At 36.3% G+C, this 24,143-nt stretch overlaps 1 protein-coding gene across 3 annotated transcripts in view; it reads right to left on the bottom strand.

The window, feature by feature from the left end:
• Positions 1–2,707: 2,707 nt before the first annotated feature.
• ZBTB8A (zinc finger and BTB domain containing 8A) overlaps positions 2,708–24,143 on the bottom strand; it is a 39,141-nt gene continuing 17,705 nt past the window's right edge. Inside the window, exons 2-6 of one of the 3 annotated variants that reach the window (XR_006355452.1) lie at positions 22,681–22,776; positions 15,524–16,461; positions 13,250–13,419; positions 6,212–6,975; positions 2,708–4,292 (exon numbers count right to left, since the gene is read on the bottom strand). Coding sequence is in view for 2 of the 3 variants with exons in the window: in XM_043990535.1 (XP_043846470.1) it covers positions 4,280–4,292; positions 6,644–6,975; positions 13,250–13,419; positions 15,524–16,460 (1,452 nt within the window). In the remaining variant the exon portion in view is untranslated. The remainder of the gene's footprint in view (positions 4,293–6,211; positions 6,976–13,249; positions 13,420–15,523; positions 16,462–22,680; positions 22,777–24,143) is intronic. The other 2 variants (XM_043990537.1, XM_043990535.1) reach the window with 2 other exon arrangements.

Below are 24,143 nucleotides of genomic sequence, written 5' to 3'. Positions count from 1 at the left end.
AATTGAAAACAGATGAAAAAGGTCTAATTTAACTTACCTATATAAGGTTCTGGGGCAGCTAGATGGTACAGTGGATAGGGTGCTGGGCCCGAAGTCAGGAAGACTTATCTTCTTGAGTTTAGAATCTGACTTTAGACATACATTAGCTGTAAGACCTTGGGCAAGTCACTTAACCCTCTTTGCCTCAGTTTCCTCATCTGTAAAATGAGCTAGAGAAGGAAATGGTAAACCATTCCAGTATCTTTGTCAAGAGAACTCCAAATGGGGTTAGACACAACTGAAATGACTGAACAACAAAACAAAATAAAGGGTTGAAGTAATATTTCTATTTGTTCCATACAATTGTGAATACTAAATACTTTTTGGTCATAAAAACATTAAGGTTTTTTTCAGTTTTCTGGTTTTAGTAAATTATCTTATTCAGAATGTAGAAGCATATTAGAAAACACCTTTTTAGTTCACCAAAAATATTAAGAAATTATTATTTACACAGCCTTGAAATCCTCTTCGAACTCCCTTTAGTAAAATGTATAGAAGGTCCAGAACAAAAAATTAAGGTGGCTGAAAAAAATGGGTTAAGGGTGATAACTGAACTTTGAACAAAAAGTGCTTCTCATTTAGTTAAAATCATTTTTTTTCCTCATCCCTTGAAGTGATGGGCACAATAGCTCACCTCAGGACAGTGCCCTCTTTTCCATTCTGAAAAGATGAAGCTATTAACCATAGAGAGGAAGCCCTTTCCTTGAGGCCAGTAGTCAAGGAAGAAAGATTAAATAATTTGTTATGAAACAGGAAATTCTTAACCTTTTTTTGTCATGGACTTTTTAGCAGTTTGAGGTAGCCTCTGGACCTCCTCTTCACAGAATAATTGAATTAAATGCTAAATATCAGTTTGAGGTTAGTGGAAAAAAAGGGGGGCAATTTTTTCACTGTCCAAATTCATGGTCCCCAAGTTAAAAATCCCTGTTCCAGAATGCTGAGCCCAAACTATATTTTTAATATATTTTAAAAAATATATTTTAGCCTTTTCCCTTGTTTGAGATTCTTATAAATGTCACCTGAAATTGTCTTAGGGTAGAGACATGACTGAGGACTTGAAGCAAATCCACCAGTTTGGACATCCATCTCTCTCTAAGCAAGAAATGCTTAAATTTAATGTTAAATTAGCAAAATTGTTTCTGGCATAACTATGCTTAACATAGAGTATAGCTTTGGTATTTTTTTTTCTTTGACAAAAGTAATAATTAGGAGTAATAGCATGAAAAATCCAAAATAGCAGGTAATTCAAAGCTAAGTTTAAAAATTTTGGAATGCCCTTTTTGGGGGTACTTTAATTATATGGCTGTCTTTTGTGTTCCGGAACTCATAACACTTTTTAAAAAATGAAGCTAGGGTACATTATGAAAGCCTGATTAGATTGTTGTCCTCATTCTGATCTTCTTTTCCAATCTATCTTGAGCTCCACCCTCTCCATTCTAGCTTTAGACAAAAGCACCACTCAAACTGAGTCTAGGTAGAACTGCCTTTGTAGTTCCCAACCTCCTTGGGAGACTAGGGAGGTCCTTTTTTTCTTTCCAGTTTTTTCCTGGGTTCTTGGGTTAAATGAGACTATTCTATTTGCACTTCTAAAGGAACAAAGTAAACAATAATTGGTATTAAGAAGTGAAACTATTTTTCCGGTGCTGATAATGAAGAACTTTTATTTTGGGCATAAATTTATAGCATCTCTTTAAGATAATAGTAATTTGTAGTTATAAGCAGTATTTTAAAATCAGCATTTTGAAAAACAGGATTGGACCTCAGGCTGTAGCCTCCTGGAGCTGACTTCTTAACCATCAAAAAAACATAGACCAATCTAGATAAACAGACCATAAAACTCCCTTCGAAGAATAAATAAACCTCAAGTTCTTTTTTCTCAAATTAAAAGGTAATTATTCTTAGGGGGTAAATATAAATCAAATTGCCTTCCTCAAACTGAGACAATAAGTGGTAAATTCTCAGTTGTTTCCCAGAAGGATGGCTTGCATAATGCTGTTCACTTAGATTCATAGCTAAAGTTTTTGGGATGATATCTAAATGAATCTGTAATGTCATCAATATGGGTATTCCCTCCAGCTATATAGATCATAACCCTTATGAAGCCGTCCCATGGGACTCTTGTCCATATATTTCCCTAAGTTCACTATAGATGCCCATTCAAGGTGCTGGGTGCCTTCCTTTCTCTCTTAACAGTATGAAAAACCACTGTCCCAGGAACAAATGAATACATGCTATTTCACAAATACTCTACAATTGAACAAAAATATGAATAAAGAACTGAAAAGCAAAGAAAAGGAATAAGAAAGGAGCAGTTTTAAAGGTGAATTTGCTTGGCATTTTTCTTAAAGGATGGACCACAGAAGGAAAAGAGATGACATCTAAGTATGCTATCTGATTACTTGCAAACAAATCTGATTTGAAAGTTTGTGGGATGGGGGCGAATGTTAACATGTCTAAAATGAGGTTTGAGTATTCTTACTAATTTCTTTTCCCAGCCTGTCCTCATGAGCACAAAAATTCAATTAAGATTGATTGAACATCAAAACAAAAAGTTGGCCATAATAGGAATTACATTTAACATACAAAACACTGTAACGTAGTTCTAATGCCATTTTTTGTGATAACCTAAATTTCATGCCATATAAAACTCTTGTAGTTAAACATAGTATGCTTTATATGAACAATATTTATTTTGCATATGGTACATCCATACAGTGCTTTAAAACAGATGAATGTTCTTTGTAAAAGTTCCCTTACAAAACCAGAGTAATAAACACTACAGTTTAATGAGCTAAGTAGTACATAATACTCTAGAATTCCAAGAATCTGATGGTTGTAGTTTCCATTTCTGCCACTGACCAGCTTATTTGTAGGTTACTTCAGTGTCTTGTGCCTCAGTTCTTATCTTTAAAATGAAATAACTGCCCTATTTTGTAGGTGTATGAAGAAGGATAATGATTCTTATAGCACTTTTCAAATATAAAATGCAGTAGAAAGGCTAAATACGAATACTAGTAAATCCTAACAAAATGTCATATATAATTTTTTGCTTAAAATTTGAGGTTTCAGATATAGTTGAACATCAAGAAAGCTCTGGAGATGGTGTTACACAATATGCCAATTAAAGCTTTTTCATATAGTGTTTCTTAATGTTTTACAGTCAGTTTTAAAAATTAAAAATGCAAAAGCTGAAAATATAAGAGGAAGAGATATTCTTCAGACCCTATGGCTTATAAAAATAACGTTTTAATATATTTAATACTGAACTAACAACCATCTGATAACTCCTAAGTTGTCAATACAATGTAACTTCCTTGGGGCAGCTAGGTGGCACAGTAGGTAGAGCACTGGCCCTGGAGTCAGGACAACCTGAGTTCAAATCCAGCCTCAGACACTTGACACTTACTAGCTGTGTGACCCTGGGCAAGTCACTTAACCCTCATTGCCTCACCAAAAAAAAAAAACCTAAAACAAAACAATGTAACTTCCTTGAGGGCAATAGCTATTGGTGCCTTGTACGTAATAGATAATAAATATTTGTGGAACTGAATCATTAAGCGCTAATTGGTTTATATTAAAGCCATCCCCATATTTGATTAAAAGGTCATAGATTTAGAGCTGGAGGGAGCCTTAGAGGTCATATAGTCCAACCCTTTTATTTGACAGATGAGGAAACTGAGGCCTAGAGACGTGATATGACTTGACCAAGGTCATGCAGGTAGTAAGTGGCAATGACAAATTTAAACTGAGGTCCTCTGACTCGAAATCCTGTGCTCTTACCACTGTATTACACTACCTCCATTTTACAGATGAGGAAAAGAAAAGATCAGGTTAAGTGATGATGTTCAAAGCTAATGTTGCTAAATACTATATTTAAGTTTTGACCTGAAAACTTTAGAGCTAACTTAGCCATACTTGGAAGACAAGTTGAGTATATCAAGCATGTTACTTGCTATTCCAAAAGCCATCCTCTTTGTTATACGTTCATTTGCTTACATAAACAATTAAATGATGTAGGGCAGGAAACTGTAATGTGGTAGAACACAAAGTGAATTCAAGAAGTTATTTAGTTCATTTTGCTGCCTCCAGGCAGAACTGCATTTAAATGGAGAATTTACGTCCACATTGTTTCTGTAAGGATCCAAGCTCATCAGCTAACACTCTTCCATTGACAGTTGTGACAGAGTTCAGAAGTTGGTGATTGGAACAAAATGTCTACTACTGTAATCTTCACTCCAAATTAAATCAGTGTCCTGTGTTAAAAAATTTAAAAATCTTTAGTAGAAGGCTTACTTAAGCAATTACTGCTCTATAAAACATATTCTCATATATAATATTCAAAGCTTTTAGTCCCCTTAAATTAAATTCCATATTTATTAAGCATCCCCTGTAGAGAATGCTTCCATGTAGAAAAGAGTCACTTTGTATGAAATCACAATTTAGGTTTCCTTATTAGAATCCTTTGGCAAGTTAATTACAATTATCTTTTATAATTTAATCAGAAATTTTGTCATATTTCTAAATTATATTTTGCTATAATGGCAGAATAGAAGTGCCCAGTAATTTGTACCCACTTAATAGGTATTGGGGAATTGATGGTGTGGGGAATGATACCTTGGTTAATGTCTTTTTACTGTGAAGGAGTAGCATCATTTCTGAAAAGATATGGTTACTCTACATGCCTTGGTATGGAACCACGTTGCAAAAAAATATGAACACTCATGCTAACGGTATTTACATTCCCATGCAGAGAGGGTAATAGCATAAAAGAACATTCATAACATAAATTTTGAGTCTATATATGTAAATGTACACAAATGTAAAATATGAGAGTGCATCTATGAGACACTCCTTCATTCAAATGAGTGGATTTCAAATTAGCCATTTTTCCTATGGATTCTTATTAATTAAAATGTGTTAATTTTGGAAAGGTGTCAGTATTACCCCAATGGCATTAGAGAATGAATACAGAACAGCTTTAAGCATCCTGATTCAGAGACGTTTATGTTGGAGAACCCCAGAACATGAGTTGGATTCTTCTGCTTTCATTCTCTAGATAATTTAGGGTAAAGGGAATCCTGATTTAGTTCTAATAATACCATAAAAGGCAGTGTTCTTACATTGATGCTTATATACATTAATAATTTTATGCCTACAAATTGATATCAAGGATAATGGTTAAAAAGGATGGAAAATAATAAACAAGAGGTACCATCTTGATGTGTGATATGGTGTTTTTGTGTTTTTAAAAAATAGAGCATGCAGCCTTTAACCTCAAAAAAAATTAATTTCTAACTAAAAAGTGATAACACTTGCTTTGACTTTTTATAATGCAAAGTGTCTTATTTCTTTCATACTATTGTTTAGTTTTCAATTTTAGAACTATAGCTATTCCTCAATAAATTTTAGCTTTTATTTGGGAATTATTCTATAAGAACTGAAATTTACTTGTTTGCTTTTTTAAAGTTAAAAAAAGTTTAAAGCATGCTAAGCCATATAACAATAAGAATGTTTTAAACTTATTAATATAAATTTTTCAAAGTTTTAGAGGCATTAATTTACATAAAATAATTGGTGTTGCTAATGATTTTAATCTATTAAAAACAGCTGTTTTACCAAGCAACAATAGCCCAGTAACTATATTTAAATTGCCTCTAATTCATTTTAGTGATGTTTTGCCTTTATTCTTAGTAGTTTCAGAAGAAAATAAGAAGAATATAAACTTATATTTTCCATAAGAATGGAATTAGCAAGATTTCATATATTCCAGCCTAAATTTTAGTTTTTTGGGGTTTTTGCCTTTAGAAAGGTTACAATAGACAAAGTATTGTCTGTTTCTAGCTTTTTGTCAATCACCAATTTAACCCAGTGGTGTCAAACTCAAATAGAAAGGCTTTTATTTATTTTGTCTATTTCCCATTTATATTTTAATCTGATTCCAGCTGCACCTGGGAGTTGTGCAAGTTTTATACCTCTGACAGTTTTTGGTACTTCATATGAATTTCTAACTTCAAATACTGATCTTAAAACTGTAGTTTTCTGTTAAAACTCCTAAACTATTTTATACGTTTTGGAATGATGAGGAACCAGTTGTTCCAGATATGACATTATCATAAAAGATTTTTTATTAGTGCATTGAGGTGGGCAGCAAGACTCTAAAACGTGTTCTTACCTTTTTTCCCCAGGAATATGCAATATGTGATAGCTTATCTATTTTTTAAAAAAAGCATCTGGAAAGTCTTATAATAAAAGTTTCATGTTTGGCTATAGTTAATTTATCTTAAATGTTTATCACTGAAAAATTTCTCAAGTTGATCTTCTAATATATAAAAAGTATTACTATATTATAGTTCAGAGATCAGTTGTTCATCCGTCATGCCAACTCAAGCTAGGTCCTCTTTTCCAGTGCAGCAACATACTGGTACCCCAGAGCAACATAGTTCAGAATGTGAACTTAATGGTCTGTCCACAAATGCATGCAAATTAGAGCAGGTCATTAAAAAAAGCCAATATGATAGATGTGTTAACCAGACTCTTGTCAGGGGAAGAGAGAAATATAAGAATTCAAATATAAGACATGCCAGGTCAGTTGTTTCACAACTACCTAATGTTGGGCTTTATTTCCTTTTCTTCTTCCTCATCTTCACTATCATCAACCTGTTGTATGACCAGATCAGCAGATCCATCCTCTACAATCTCCACATAAGATTTTTTTTGTCCTTCACTCAGTTGCCATTTTGGCTTCTTATCTCCATCTGTAGGGGATGCAAGTGGTTGTTCAGCTTCCAAATCAATGGGAATGCTGTCTATGCCAGCTTCAGCAAGGCACTCATTGCACAGTCTGTAGCGCCTTGTTCCCTCCTGTACCACTTGTCCAGTTAGATCAGTCACGTGACGCTTGCATTTTCGGCAGATTAGCTTGCATGCCTGATGAATCTATGTGAATAATTAGATAGAAAACATTAATTTCTCAAAAGCAGGCCACATTACAAAACAGAAGGACATGCCAATTAGTAAACTTAAAGTGATATTCAAATTTCAGGCCAAGCTTGAAACATTTGAAGTAAAATCGTATTTGTTAATCCTTAAGTTACAGAATATTTCACTTGATAGAATTTTTCTAAAATGTGTTAGCTATAAAATTATTCTTCCAGGGGCAGCTAGGTGGCACAGTGGATAAAGCACCGATCCTGGATTCAGGAGTACCTGAGTTCAAATCCAGCCTCAGATACTTGACACTAGCTGTGTGACCCTGGGCAAGTCACTTTACCCCCATTGCCCTGCAAAGAAAACCCAAAACAGAAACAAACAAACAAAAAAATTATTCTTCCAGCAGTGTTCCCTCTGATATCTTATGGCATCAAGGAACACAGTGTGATGGTAGCATAAACTCTGGCATTTCATACCAAGCTGAAAAGACCAAGAATGGACCTGGTTTTATGGACTGCTGAACAAAGATCACCTGAGTAGAGAGAGGCTAATTAATTACCAGAGAAAGGCTGGTAATTTTTTGGCCATAGTAAATCATCAAAAAGCAAATACCAAGTTAGCATGGAGAGTTTGCAGTCTTTATCAGTGAAAGGAGTATCTACACTGCTAAAATCTTTTGAAGTAAAGTATAGTTTTTGGTTAGGTTTGGGTTTTTTTTGTGGGGGGGGGTTAGGGGTTTGTTTGGGGGTTTTTTTGGTGAGGAAATTGGGGTTAAGTGACTTGCCCTGGTTCACACAGCTAGTAAGTGTCAAGTGTCTGAGGCTGGATTCGAACTCAGAGTATAAAGTTTTAATATCTTAATCTTTAACCCTTCCCAACTTTGGTTTTCCATTAGTCAGATAATATTTTGGCACAGCATGGCAAAAATGTCAAATTTAGTGGCAATTGGAGAGGATGTGATAGAACTATTGGTGTAGAAGAGGGATTAGATTTTTTTTTTCTCTGTGTGATCCCAGAGGGCAGTACCAGGGAGAATGATTAGAAGTAGTTGCAGGTAGTAGAATGATCCACTATAAGTATGGGTTGGAATAGATGCCTTTGAGGGACCTTCTAGCTATAATAGTATGAGCCTTGGAAAGGTAAAATCCTTACCCTAACACAACTTGAGCCCAAACCCTACCTTGTTTTATTTGACTTTTTCTGTTATGTTAGAGAAGAAAACTATTTCTCCCCCATGTTATACCAAAATGGGTTCTTCTTTTTTTGTTTGTTTGTTTTTCTTTTTTCAGGGCAATGGGGCTTAAGTGACTTGCCCAGGGTCACACAGCTAGTAAGTGTCTGAGGCTGGGTTTGAACTCAGGTCCTCCTGAATCCAAGGCTGGTGCCTTATCCACTGCGCCACCTAGCTGCCCCCATGAGTTCTTCTTGATGGGGAAAGCGATCTTATGCAAGTTACTTAACCTTTCCATTCCATTATATCTATTTGCAAGATGTGTGTAATACTGGCTATCTATATTACAAGGTTGTTGTAAGGATAAAAAAAGGTAACATATGTGAAAATGCTTTCAGAAATTAAAAAGTGACACATAAGTATAGTGGTATATTACTGATGGACTAGAACATCTTATGTATGGTTCTTTTTATTAGGACAGTCTTTGTTGTCTAATTCTGATTTAGAGGAGAATCATGGATTCTAGTCTTAAAGGATTAAAAATCTTTTGCTTAGGGTATACAATTCACCTGTATGGCACATCAGCATAGATAATAAGTCAGAAGGGCAGAACAATAATGTCCAAATGAATAGCAGTAGCAGCAGTAATACTGCCAGGTTAGTTCATCCCAGAAAAAATAGAGCTACAGTCTACACAGCAATTTAGTAGAAGGCATAGTGGTGCTACACCCTTTTTATTTTGCATCAGTGGGTGACAGATCAATTGGCAAGTAAAAGAAAACTCTTTTCTGTTTCTCTTTAGATGGCAGTTTACTGAGTGGAATTTGCAGAGATTTGAGTTTTTATTGTAAAACCCTGAAAACAGATCAAACTGTAGGTTTTCTCAAATTTCACAATATAACACAATTAAGGCTAGTAACAATTATGCTGTAAGCTGTTTACTTAGAAACCTTCTTTCTGATCAATAGAATCTGAAAACCCAGAGGGTTGTCAAAATACTTAATTGCATGGGATTCAATTCTCTATCAACATGTAATCTGACTCTTCTGTAAGATGCTTGAAATGGGCTTGTTGTGACAATATTCTTCGGGATAATATTCATTTAGGTATAGAACATAAATGGAATCAAGTTTGGAAATAAATCAACACTGTAGCGTGAATAGTCAATTTTACTAGTGACATTGTTTCAAACCACTAGGGGTTCTTTGATTTATCAGACCAGGGTCTCTGACATTTTTGTTAAGATAAGCCTTCTAGAGATACTAACAGGAGACTGTAGGTACAAACATTCAAAGTATGAGACCATCTTGCCAAGGGTTTCTTTAATTTTATTGCTGTCTTTTTGTTGGGAGGGGGGTGGGGCAATGAGGATTAAGTGACTTGCTCAAGGTCACACAGCTAGTAAGTTGGCAAGTATCTGAGGCCAGATTTGAACTCAGGTCCTCCTGGATCCAGGGCCAGCGCTTTATCCACTGCGCCACCTAGCTGCCCCCCAGGCCATCTTATAGTGTCTTACATTGTCTCAGTTTGACCACATGGAACTGACCTAAATATTTATTTAAAAGATCATTTTTGCTTTGTGAAAGAATGATACAAAAGAATTTAATGTTTCATATGAATTTACATTATCATCTGTGTTATTTAGCAGTTAAATTAAAATCTGTCATATTAGAACCACTGTGAACTAAAATGCATGACATAGGTATTATGTTATATATAGACATATATAGGTACTATGCTATATATAGAATTAAGAAATGAGAGGAAAAGCGGATAGCAAGAACTATATGTCTGTTTTCTGCGAATCACTGTAGCTATGTTCAGGTAGCTTTATTTAGAGAATCACAAAGTTGGAGAGGCATCTTGGAGAGCATCTAGTATAACCTGTAAACACGAATCTCTTCCATAAAATACTGAAACCAGGGGTCATCCAGCTTTTGCTTAATGTTTGCAGGGAACCCTTCACCTTATGATAGAACTTATTCTTTTTTTTTTTTTTTTGGTGAGGCAATTGGGGTTGTGACTTGCCCAGGGTCACACAGCTAGTAAATGTTAAGTGTCTGAGGCCAGATTTGAACTCAGGTCCTCCTGAATCCAGGGCTGGTGCTTTATCCACTGCGCCACCTAGCTGCCCTGATAGAACTTATTCTGCTCAGATAACTAATTGTTAGGCAGTTTTTCCTCATGTAAAATCTAAATTTGCCTTTTTTGCAATGTCCATGCATTGTTCCTAGTTCTACCTTCTGAGACCAAGTAGAGCAAGACTAATCCATCTTCCATAGCATATTTTAGATGTCAGAAAATAGCTATTGAGTATTTTCTTCTTTTGGCTCAACATTTCTAATTCCCCCATCCAGTAGGAATATGGTATGATCTTATGTCCCTTCACCACTTTGGTGGTGTTCCTGATAGGGTGGAAGTCAAAATAATGACAGAATCTCACTTCCCCATTCCTGGACACTTGTGCCTCTCTTAATGTAGCCTAAAGGTTCTCTTTAGCTGCCACATCACACTGTTGTCTCAGGGAACATTTAGTCTATGAAAAACACATTTTTTACACAAACTCTGTGTAGCTTCATTTTGTGTTTTTGAACTTGATTTTTTGAACCCAAATGTAGGAATCTCTATTTTCCCTATTAAATTTCAATTTTTTTGCTTCAACCCAGTCAATATCTTTTTAGGATCCTTTCGTTGCCATCCAGTATGTTAGCTATTCCTCCCAGGTTTGGTCATTGGTAATTAGTTATTGGATAACAATGCAATTTCTGTCTTTATTCAAGTCACTGCTAAAATGTTAAGCAACATAGGGCTAAAGCACATACCCAGGAGGCACTTAACTAGAGACCTTACAAGCTGGCCATTGATTGACTCATTATTGATTACCCCTTAGGTTTAGCCATTTATTTAATTCCAATGCACCTGACTATGCCATCATCCTAGCCCACATATCTCCAGTTAAAAGACTTGGAGAATTTATCAACTACTCTTACCATTATTGCTCTGATCTATCAGTCCAATACCTCTCTCAAAAAAGGAAATGAAATTAGTCAGCAAGACCTCTTCCTGATGAAACCATGCTGGCTCTCTGCAATAGTCACTTCTAGATAATCCTTAACCTTACCTTTAATAATGCCTTCCAGGCTTTTGTCAGAAATTGAAGTCAGCCTGACTGGCTTAAAGTGACACTATCTATGTCTGGCCTCAGAAATTCTTTAAAAAAAAAAAGAGGGGGCAGCTAGGTGGCGCAGTAGATAAAGCACTGGCCCTGGATTCAGGAGGACCTGAGTTCAAATCTGGCCTCAGACACTTGACAATTACTAGCTGTGACCCTGGGCAAGTCACTTAACCCCCATTGACCCGCAAAAAAAAAAAAAGGAACTCTGTACTCATGGAGAAAGTATACAGATCAATAAAATCACAGATCCTTGAAGTATTTGATGTATAATCTTAAGTTGATAATTTCTAAAGTTCAAAGGAAACCAGAGTTAGATGGTGCAGTGGATAGAGCACTAACTTCAGAGTCAGGAAGACCTGGGTTCAAATCCAGCTTCAGATACTTACTAGCTGTGTGACCCTGGGTAAGTCACTTAACCCTGCCTGCCTCACAAAACAAAAGCAAAACAAGAATTCCAGTATTAGAGGCAAATTGAGATGAAGGTAGTAGGTCAGACCTTCTCTTGACTAGTTGAGATAAACTGGAAATACAAGTCTTGAGTCCTGGGGACATGAAGAAGTAGGAGATCAGGATATTCAAAAGGGGCTGGAGAACATGACTGAACCAGGTATTGAACTTCTTGCAGAAGAGGGAGTCTGAATAGGTCCATAAATGAAAGCAACAAGGATGTGGAGAGTATAGGTGGCAGCGAAAAGGTCTGAAAATAGCAGTAGGAAAAAATAATCTGCCGACTCCTTCTGGCCCTAGTGTGTCAATGGGTATGAAATTTAAAAGCTATCAGTCTTGGAGAAGGTGCCAAAAGCTTAGTTTTAGTGAGCATCAGAAAATGGAAGCAATTTGAGAAGAAGAAATCTAGGCATGAAAAGTAGTTCAAAGAAGAGCAGAGGAAGATAAGGGCTGGGGAAGGTTTAGGACTGATTTTACCAAAGGGGTGCTAGGACAGTGTCCAGCATGTTTCAACACTGATTCCTCTTGATAACTGTAGGTATTTTGTGTTTCACCGGTCCTCAGGCCAGTCTTTTTGTGGTGGTAAAAGACTAGAAACTAAGAGAATGTCCAACACTTAAGGAATGGCTGAATAAGTCATGGTATGTGAATGTGATGGAACTGTTACGGTACTGCTGGACTGTAAGAAACGAGGAAATAAACGATTTAAAAAAGACATAGATTTAAATGAACTGCTGGTGAGTGAAGTAAGCAGAATCAAAAGAAAAATTTATACTCAACTTCAGTATTATGAAAATGACCTGTTCTGAGGACTTTTATAAACTGATCCATGAAATAAGCAGAACCAAGAGAACAGTTTATACACTAACCTTGAAAGCTATGAAGAAGTATGATAAATTTCATGACCGTTCTTGATTCCCAAGGATCAATAATGAAATATGCTATTCCATACAGAGAGGTGGTAAATCTAGGGCATATAATGAGACATACACACACAACCATGGAGGGGACTTATTTCATTTGCCTATGGATGTCTGTTAAAAGAAATTTCTTTTGTTTTTTCCAACGGAGTGGGAGGTGTGAGGGAGAGAATAGATTTCTGTTCATTGCTTTGAAATAAATGGGGAGATGCTACAGATATGAAATGTTGCATGATCCTTCAGATGAGGCCACTATATTATTAGTTTTACTTAATGATTTTACTTTGTTCTACAAGACCCACAAAGTGGAAGTAATCTGCAAACGTCTGTCATGTAAAAACAAAACATCAATAAAACCCTTTAAAAAAGAAAGTAGACACCAGGAAAGGACCTTATGACCTTATGACCACAGGGAGTAGCAGCCTTAGGTTAGAGGAACTATGCCTCCACAGTTGTTTACACCTTGGGCACCTTATAAAATAGTTGCCCTATACTAAATTATATTGGCCTAATATCCACAGATATATTTTACTAAAAAATAAACATTAAGATTTTTCAAATACGTACTGTTCGAAAATGGCTACTTAGATGGTCTAGCCTGCTGAATCTTTTCCCACAGGCTTCACAAGGGTACGGTCGTTCTCCCGTATGGCAACGGAGATGGCGCTTTAGGTCTGCTTTCCGTTTTACCACATGTGTGCAGAATGGGCATTTGAATCTCATTCTAGGCAGTTCATCTGTTATAAAAGAATCTCATTAAATAAATAGTAAGTTTACACAATTGATTCTAGTAACATCTAAAAATCCAAAAGATTTGTTTTTTTTTTTTAACTTAAGGTAAGTTTTGTTATGGCTAGGTATTCAATAACCAAATGAGTATGGCTGTATTTGTTAAGCACATTCCTCTAATTTACTATATTTTTAAAAAATATAGCATTTTCAAACTAGATGGATCAAAATAGGCAAATCACTACTACTAAGTAAATTTAACCTTTTAAGTAGGCTTTAATATATCTTAAATATGTCTTATATAGAAATGTGTATTATTAGCTCTATTTTGGTGGTCTAAGTGCATCAAAAATAGAGCTAATGTTACTCATAGGGAAATAATGCAGTTTCAGTTATCATCCTCTTTTTTATTTGTTTGTTTGTTTTGCAGGGCAATGAGGGTTAAGTGACTTGCCCAGGGTCACACAGCTAGTTAAGTGTCAAGTGTCTGAGGCCAGATTTGAACTCAGGTACTCCTGAATCCAGGGCTGGTGCTTTATCCACTGCATCACCTAGCTGCCCTCTATCTTCTGCTTTATTACAAAATAACTGACACATATTGTAACTTTAAAGTTTGCAAAGATAATGTGCATTCTCTTGAATGAGTCTTACGACAGCTCTGTGAATTGGTTACTATATAGATCATTATCTCTATTTCATGGATGAGGAAACTGAGGCTCAGAATTAACTAACTTGCCCATGGTTACACAGCTGGTAAGTGTCAGAGGCAGGATTTGAATCCAAGTCTTCCTTGACTCCAAGCCCAGCACTCTATCCATTATATGCCATGCTGTCTCTATAAAAGACTAAAAATGTTAACAAAAAAAAAAAAGAGAGAGAGAATTTGTCACCAAGGCAAACAATGCATCAGTTTATTAGCCTTTTAAAATAGATTGCCTATATTATTGGCATTAAGGGCGATTAACCTATAATTAATAAAAGTCAACAAGTTAATCATGTTATCAATGTTATCATTCCAGTGCTGCCCAAATTGGGGGTGGAAAATAGAGAAGATGACTTTTTGCTCTCTTGTAAAAGAACAGTGATTTTTAAATACCTACAAGATTCCTAAACGCCCCTATTACTTCCATAATAATAACTTTCAAAGCCCTTTATACCTTGGCCCCTTCCTCATATACCTTACTCCCATTCATATTTTCTATAACTCAGGTGTACTGGCTTCCTGGCACAAGATACTCCCTCTCTCCATTCTATGCATTTTCACTGGCTGGCCCTAATGCCAAGAATTCTCTACCTCCTACCTTCCTTGAGTTCCTTAAGGTTCCAGTGAAAATCCTATCTCCTCCAAGAAACCTTTCCTGATCTCCTTTAATGTTCTATTGATTCTCTTATTTATCCCATACAGATCTTGTTTCCATAGCTTTCTCTCATTAGAATGTGAACTCCTTGAAAGCAAGAAATCTTGTTCACCCCCTTTTTGGATCTCTAGGGCTTTATGAGTACAGTGCCTGGCACATCAGAGTCATTCTTGACATGACTACTTGGGGCTTATGATTTTTTTTAAACTATCAATGTAGAAAAAATTTTAACCAGTACCTTGTCAATGAGGCATGATTAGTATACATTAATCACATGAAAAAATATGGTATTCACACTGGTTGAGGAGGAGTATGGCAGGAGGTATGCACAGTTTTCATTTAATTTCCTACATGTTTATAACATGATGAACTTAGAGCTAATCTAATTTCTTAGTTATTGAACCCATGAGAATGTATGTCAATTTACATGATCATTTTATTTTCCTTCTCCTGTTTCAAAATTTTATATTCAGGACTTTTTGGATGACTAGAATTATTTGGAAAGAATAAAACATTTATCTCAGTTTTAGAAGATTGAACTGCTTAGAAATTAAGATAAAACATTTAACAGCAATCTCCCTAGTGTAGTAACAGAAAAGTATATTGTTTACTTCCTGCTACCTTATCATTTCTTGGCTGTCAATAAATGTATTCAATATCTATGTCCCCTTTATGATTTAACTTGGCCATTATTAATTAAAGTATCATTATTAGAAGATCATGGGTGTAGATTTGAAAAGTAATCACTTCTTACCTTCATTCCAGCTGCCCATAACACCTAAAATTAAAGGCATATTGGAATAAGGTTCATCAGTTTTAGGCGATTTGGACGTAGATCGAGAAGATTCTTGTTCTTGTTGGGAACCTGATAGACTTCTGGGTGTAACATCAGATCCTTTGCCATACTTATGGCCCACACGAGGGGAATCAATTCCAGTATCATTTTGTACCTTTTCTTCAGATGGAGGCGTGTGATTAGGAGGCTCAGAAGTTCGCTCTTCAAGTTTGCTTGACTTGTAATGAGGAACATCTGTAGACTGTGGTAACCCCAAATGCCTGGACTTTTTAACAGAATCTTGTCTTTGTTCATGTTTGGCTGACGGTTGTTGAGTGTTCCGTTGGGACGCTGGATAGTAGTTGTAATTACTCCAAGATTTCCCACTCACAGCACATTTTCCTTGATCTGGACTTACATGAGATTGGGGAGGGCTGCTTTCTCCACGCCACCCAGCATTATACGAAGAAGAACGTTCAGCTACACCATTGGAATTGGCATCTTTATCTGAGAGACTGAAATATCGATCCTTCTCTTTCTCACTTATATCAAGGGAGGACTTAATGAATGTCTTACATACACTAATGACATCAGTCATCTGAAGGAAACTAGCAGCTGACATCACTTCTATGACATTTTGACCCGTGAGAGAAAGTTTGCCTGAATATACAAAGTCCAGAATAACAGTAAAAGTGTCAGGTGAGAATGCCTGAAATGTAGCTGTGGTTGGTTGACTTGTCTCCTTTGAGCTCTGAGAAAGAAGCATTTTAAAGTAGCCACTACTTGCAAATAGCACATTTCTATGTGCTTTGAAGACCTTTCCTTCAACTAGAATACTGCAGTCACAAAACACATCTTGCCTTCGCTGTTCATTCAGCTGTTGCAACAGGTGAGACTGATGAGAGGAAATCTCCATCCTTGAGGAAATAGAAAACACAGTTATCTAAAAATAAATGAGATCGCCTTTTTAAGAGTGACTTAATTAGAGGGGAAGGAGGGAAGGGCAGATTGGGGGAGAGAGCAGTAAAAAGCAAAACACTTTGGAGGAAGGTGAAGAAGTTCTGCATCACTGCACAAGTATGACATATTGAATTGCTTGATTTAATAGGGAGGGAAGAAAAATTTAGAACACAGAATTAGCTCAAAGACCTTAATCTCATCAGAGTGGGCTCATGGAAGGAATAACACTGACATCCAATTGGAGGAGTGATCTACTTAATCCTACAGAAAAGTAGGAGGGGAAGAGGATAAGGAAGGAAGAGTGAAAAAAGGGAGTGCAGAGCAGGGAGGGGTCAGTCAGAAGTAAAACACCTCTGAGGAGGAATAGGTTAAAAGATCAAAAATAGAGTAAATATCATGGGAAGGGAATAGGATGGGGGAAATAGTTACGATGATTGACTATAATGGCAAAACGTATGGTACCTACTTTGCTGGGCTATTATGAAGAAAATTCTCTGTCAAGTTTAAGGTACTATATACAGGTTATGATGAACAGGATACGATCAGAAAAACCTGGAAAGACCTACATGAACTGAAGCAGAGTGAAATGTACTGTATACAAAATAACAGCAATAGTGTAAGATGATCTTCTGGGAAGCACGTGGTTATTTTCAGCAAGGTGATGATCCAATATAACCCTGAAGGACTCATGAAAATTGCAACCAATCTACAGAGAAAGAACTGATGGCATCTGAAAACAGATGGAAACACATTTTTTTTTCCCCTCTTTGACAATTCCTTAATCTGAAGTTTGGGGGGTTTTTTGGACTGTTTTCTTTCACAACCTAGCTAATGTGGGAATGTTTTCCATGACTAGCCATGTATAACTTATTTTGAATTGCTTGAGTTCTTGTGGGTGGGGGGTGGGAAGGGAGGGAGGAAGAGAAGTTGGAACACGAAGTTTTAAAAAATTGATATTAAAATTTGTTTTTACATGAATTTTAGAAAATAAAATTCTATTCAATAAAAAAAAGAATTTGAAGAGTGACAATTACAATCACAATTTGTGGATTCTGTTTAATCTTTTCTTCTTCCCACACAGACTTCAGTTTTAGAGGATATATACACATATGCACTGTAAAAATATTCTAAGTTTTTGTTTTGGTTTGGTTTTTGGTTGTTTTTGCAGGGCAATGAGGGTTAAGTGACTTGCCCAGGGTCACATAGCTAGTAAGTATCAAGTGTCTGAGTCCGAATTTGAACTCAGGTCCTCCTGAATGCAGGCCTGGTGCTTTATCCACTGTGCCACCTAGCTGCCCCCAAAATATTCTAAGTTTTTTTAAAAAATCAATTTTACAAAAGCTTATTTATGATTATTTAATGATGAATCTGAACTGAAGTATACATTTATGACATTAATGGAAAGTAAACCATTATTAATTCACATTGACTTCATAAGTTTAATCATTAAAATCTTGCTGATTATGTTTTTGCCAAACTTAATTGCAAGAATAATCATTTATCAACAAAAATAGATGTTTAAATTCTGGGTATTGAGTCAGGAGGACCTGAGTTCAAATCTGGCCTCAGACACTTGACACTTACTAGCTGTGTGACCCTGGGCAAGTCACTTAACCCCAACTGCCTCACAAAAAAAAAGTATATTTGAATTCTGGGGATTTTGTTTAAACCAGTATATGTGAAAAAAAATAGATATGAAAATAGAAAGGGGTACTTTTTACAGTGGCTGGGGCAGCTAGGTGGTGGAGAAGATAGAGCACTGGGTTTGGAGTCAGGAAGTCTCATCTTCCTGAGTTTAATCTGGCCTTGGACACTTCCTAGCTGTGTGACCCTTGTTTGCCTCATTTTCCTCATCTGTCAAATGAGCTGGAGAAGGAAATGGCAAACTGCTCCAGTATCTTTGCCAAGAAAACCCCAAATGGGGTCACAAAGAATCAGACACAACACAACTGAACAAGAACTTTTCACAACTATGGCTAGGGATAGAAATGAACATGAAAGTCAAAACAGATTAATTTTGACTACATAAAATTTAAAAAATTTTTCATCAACATCATCATTGCATCAGGATAAAACACTATAAAATGGGGGTATGTAAGTAAGTGACATACATTTTCAGACATGGCTGATGTGGGGATTTGTTTTGCTTGACTATGAATATTTGTTAGAAGGGTTTTTTTCTTTTTCAATGAAGGGGTGGAGGAATGACACAGAATGAAAGGAAGAGGGTAACTAGTCATAGGCTTGCAAAAAAAAGAATCATTTAAGTATGTTTCTTGTTAGCAAGATTTTAGGGTTTTGTTTTCTTAATCCATTCTCTTAATCTTCTGTTCTCTCTACTGGGTATTTGCACTCTATTCCAGGTCCCATCTAATGAGTTTGCTTTGGATTTATCTTGCCTGGAACTAAGTTTCAACCTCAGTTGTAGGCCACCAGCTCGAAATCATGCTGCCCTGCTCAGTACCACCTTTGCCTGCTAGCTCCTCTTTGTGTATTCTCTACCCTAGCTCCCAGTGTAAGCTTCTTGAAGGCAAGGAGAATTACTTGCTGTAGATTATACTGCCATAAAAAGATAAATATGAAGCATGCAAGGAACTATGGAAGGATGCATAGGATAGGATATAAAGTGAAAGCAGCAGAGCCAAAATTATATTCATTGACTACAACTACATTTCTTAAAAAGAAAGCAAGAAGGGCAGCTAGATGGCGCAGTGGATAAGGCACCGGCCCTGGATTCAGGAGGACCTGAGTTCAAATCCGGCCTCAGACACTTGACACTTACTAGTTATGTGACCCTGGGCAAGTCACTTAACCCCCACTGCCCCCCCCCACACACAATTAATTAATTAATTAATCTCCAAGTGGGCTCCTGAGTATCTGCTAAATCTCATCTATCACATTCCATTATCTTGACACAATATGGTAGCCTAAAATCCAGAGCTAAGAAAAGATACTGCCAGCATCCAGAAAGAAAAAGTTCAAGGTACAGTGAGGATCACACATGATTTAGCAGTCATCATTGTAAAGGAGCAGAGAACTTGGCATTCCAGAAGGCAAAGGATAGGATTATCCTATAGTGATTATCACTGCTGAGCCTCTATCAGTGATCATAGAAACAATTTAGAGAAAGAGGTGCTATGGGAGTAGAGATCAGGAAATATCCCAATTTTCAAAATAAGGAAGTGGATGGGATCTACAACTATAAATTGGTAATCTTGACTTATCAAAATTCTAAAAACAATTTGTTTTAAATGGGTAGTTTCTGAGCATTCAGAAAGGTAAGCATACTAAGAATCAACTTGGTTCCATCAAGATTATGTCATACAGGCTAACCATATTTCCTCTTACTGCCAGAATTACTAGAGAAGTAGATCTGGAAAACAACATTGACTTTTCTTATTATTTTGAACTCGATGGAGACATGGGATGGATGACAATATAGTTAGAGATGGCCATTATTGAATATCAATATCAATTTTTACAGAGATCTCCAATGGAATACCTCAAGGATCATGTCCTTGGCCCTGTACTATTTAACATTTTTTTGTCAATGATTTTGATGAAGGTACATTTATCATATCTATGTTTATCAAATAAGTTTTGTAAGCACAAATATAAGTACAAGTATCAAAAAAGGATAACAAATAGATTTATTAAACTCAATATAAAGCTGGAACAGATAGTTAATGGATGACAGGTAAAACCTTGACAGGCAAGAATGGTGCAGGTCAAATATGTTAAGATGGAATTCAGTAGGGATAAGTCTAAAGTCCTACACTTGGATTTTTTTTTCTTTCTTTCTTTCTTTCTTTTTTTTTAAGTGAGGTAATTGGGGTTAAGTGACTTGCCCAGGGTCATACAACTAGTAAGTGTCAAGTGTCTGAGGCCGGATTTGAACTCAGGTACTCCTGACTCCAGGGCCGGTACTCTATCCACTGCGCCACCTAGCTGCCCCCCTACACTTGGATTTTTAAAAATCAACTCCTACATAAAAGATAGGGGAGATTTAGCTGGACAATACTGATGTGAAAAAGAATCTGAGGGTATTTAGTGGACTGCAAGCTTGGTTTCAATCAACAATGTGAAATGGCAGACAAAGCCACTAAAACAATCTTAGGCTGCATTAAAAAACACAATTGCCAGATTTAGGGTGACTACAATCCTTCTGTACTCTGCCATGATTAGACCACATCTCAATTACTCCGTTCAGCTCTGGGTACCACATTTAGGAATGACACAGACAGGCTAAGAGCATAAAGGAGAATGGTGAAGGGGCTGGAAACCATGCCATATGAAGTTCAGTTGAAGAAACTGATGGATGTTTATCCTAAAGTAGAGAAGACTTGGTAAGGAGAGGGAGAAGAACATGATGGTGTACAGAATCTGGAAGAGCTGCCATATGTAAGAAGGATTATACATGTATTACTTTGTCCCAGATGCTAGAGCTAGGAATATGTGAGAAAATAATGGGATTTGGCAGATATTCAAAGGCCCACCTGGAGATTAATCTAAACTGACTGAATTAAGTGAGAGTGATTGACTTTGCTGATTAGCCTACTTCAAGTTAATTAGATTGTAACCACACCTGACTAGCCCTTAAGAAGGTATTGTTCTCAAAAGCTAAGGACTTTGAACTCAACTTGAGACCACCTTCAAGTCCAGTGAACCAATAGATTTGGATGATGTTAACCAATCAGCTTGAAGAAGTGTGTAAAGGCCACCTCTGCTCCAGACCTATAAAAAGCTTCCACACTCAGTTTGAGAAGAGTTCATGGTTGAAGCAGGCTCATGGTGGAGGGCTTGAGAAAGAACCAGACCAGCCCGGAACTCTAGGCTAGATAGGTCTTTTCTTAACTTTCTGAACTTCACATGAATTCCTGATATGCTTTAATAAATGCTTAATGCCCAAAGACTGGTGCTAAAGCTTCTAATTTAAGGCAACCACACATTTAGATTTTATACATCACAAATAATAGGTTGAAGTTGCAAAGAGGCAGCTGTCTATCTGATGTAAAGAAAAGCTTCCTAACAATTAGACCTATCCAAAAGTGAAATGATATAAGATACTAGGTACATCTTAAAGTATAGGTTCCATGTTATGGAGGAATACTATGGTGTATTTTAAAGAGAATTTCTGTTCATTTACAAGTTAGAATAGATGATTTTTTTGTTTCCTTCAAAGCCTGAAATTTTCTAATTTTGAAATGTTTTAGGAAGATTAAGATGATGATTGATTGAATAAGAGAAATGATGGAAACATGAAGATAACTTAGCTGATTTTAATAATGCTGCTAAAATGGCAATAAGGGTGAATTGATTGGAAGGGAGAGATGAGAGAAATACAACGAATAAATTGGAAGGATTTGACTGATGTGAAATTGGAAGAGACTAAAATGATTTTGAAGTTGTGAGACTAGGTGACTGGTGGCATCATCAACAGGCATTGGGAAGTCAAGGAAAGATATTGGCTTTTGGGGGGATATCAGTTTTAGACATGTTAAATTTAATTTGAAGCAATGACATTATCCAAGTAGAAGTGTTCAGTAGGTGGTTTTGAAATGTAGGAATAGACACAAAAGCTGAAGAGAGAGTTTCTAAAGTCATTTACATACAGCTTGGGGGCTGGAAGTAGATGTGTCCTCAATAGATAGAGACAGTACCATGGGAAGAGCTAAAAATTATGCTAAGAGTCCATGTGTAAGGGATAGAAAGATATAAAGATGAAGAGAGTTGCAAGAAATATAGGAGAAAAACTGGAAAAGTAGATAATAAATACTAGATGACCATCTTATTAGGGGATGTTGTAAAAAAGAATTTATGATTAGGTAAGGGTTGGACTGAATGAACAGAGGTTCCTTCAGATTCTGAAATTCTGAACAAGGAAAAGAATTTCAAGAAAAGAGGGTAGGAGTCTCAATAGTGAAAAACAAAGTCAGTGTTCTGAGTGTAAGAAAAGAGACAATGATAAGAAATGCAATAGCAAGTTAACAAACTAGGGGAATATCAAAGGAACAAAACCATTTATTGGTTGACCTGGCCAACATGTCCCATGCATTGAAGATTTCATAAAGTGAATCTTTAAGTAATGAATATATGCTCTGACTTATCATTACACAAATCTGACAGTTTTTGATACATTGAAGTAGCTCTAGAATCAATATTACACAGAATCATACCTGTAATTAATGAGACTGCTCCTGAAAAACTAGTTAAGCGAAATAGATTCAAAACAGGGGTGTCCAGATCTGTCAATTTTGATTATCATGTACTTCCTGTAAAGAGAAAATATAAGTACTTTCAATGTGCTTTAACAACAAATGATACAGGTGCTGAGAAAAATATTTAAAATATTAAAACTAGCAGGTATCTTTTTAAAGTGGAAATGAAAAATCTATCAGTCATGAAGTTTGTTTAATTTTTCTGTGAAAAGTCACATGTCATAGTCATATCATTTAGCCAGGCCAAGGACCCTCTACCAAAATACTTTTGCATTCATTTTTTGTGTATCAAAGACCTTTCTGTCTTTGATCTATTCAGAAGTATGGGAGATATGGTTTGGGAGAGTGGGGGATTATACGCCTAACACCGTAGTTCAACAGGCACACTTTGGTGACATTTTAGTAACATAATTCCAAATTGCTTCCAATTCCATATTGAATTTTTATTGATATATTTTCAGAATATTCATTTCCATCTCCCTTCCCCCCTCCCCCCAGTGAGCTTATAACAGAAAAAAAAAAATTAAAAGGGGTGGGGGGAACAGTTAAGCCAAAACAACAACAAACACATCAAGTTAAACACATTAACTATACCTGCCAGGAAATGCAACATTTTATAACTATAGTAGCCAACTTCTGCAAATAAAGGAAGGTGAATGTCTTAACTCTTCTCTGGAGCCAAGCTTGGTCATTTTAACTAAAAAGTATTCATTTTTTGTTTTCCATTTATACACTGTTGAAGTTATGTATGTTGTTCTGCTGGTCCTGCTTACTTCAATCTGCTTCTATTCAATATAAGTCTTCTATAACAAATTTCTATTCATTATTTCTCACAGAGCAATAATATCCCATCATATTTATATACCATAATTTCTTTTTCTATTTCTCAGTTAATAGGTATATATTTCCAGTTCTTTGCTACTACAAAAAGTGCCGCTACTGTGAGAATTGGAATGACACCCCCTACTGGGAGGGACATTGTGAGTTCTGGCCTGAAAAGACACCATGTGACTCTGGCATCCAGAAGTGATGTCTGCCGCCCATGGGTCTTGTCAATCAGTGCTATCAGCCAATTAGCTCGGAACTGTGTGTGTGGACGGCCCTATTTCCAGTTTCACAGGCTTCTGGGAGAAGCCCCTTAGAAGCAAGGTCCTTTCATTTCCGGACTCTGGCATAGTAGGGGACTTCACATAGGCTGCTAGGAAAGGAAGGTTTTTTTCTCTCTGGCTATACCGAATAGATCTAAACTTAGGATTTCCCATGCTAATAAGGAATCTGTTCTCAATATCTATCTCTCTTCACTAACTTCTTCATTTTACTGGGGGTTTTTTGGTTTGTTTTTGGCGGGGCAATGAGGGTTAAGTGACTTGCTCAGGGTCACACAGCTAGTAAGTGTCAAGTGTCTGAGACCGGATTTGAAC

Source organism: Dromiciops gliroides, chromosome 3 (assembly GCF_019393635.1).
Source record: "Dromiciops gliroides isolate mDroGli1 chromosome 3, mDroGli1.pri, whole genome shotgun sequence".
NCBI classification, from domain to species: domain Eukaryota; kingdom Metazoa; phylum Chordata; class Mammalia; order Microbiotheria; family Microbiotheriidae; genus Dromiciops; species Dromiciops gliroides.
The sequence above is the reverse complement of the archived record's forward strand: the minus strand, read 5'-3'. Positions and strand labels throughout refer to the sequence as shown.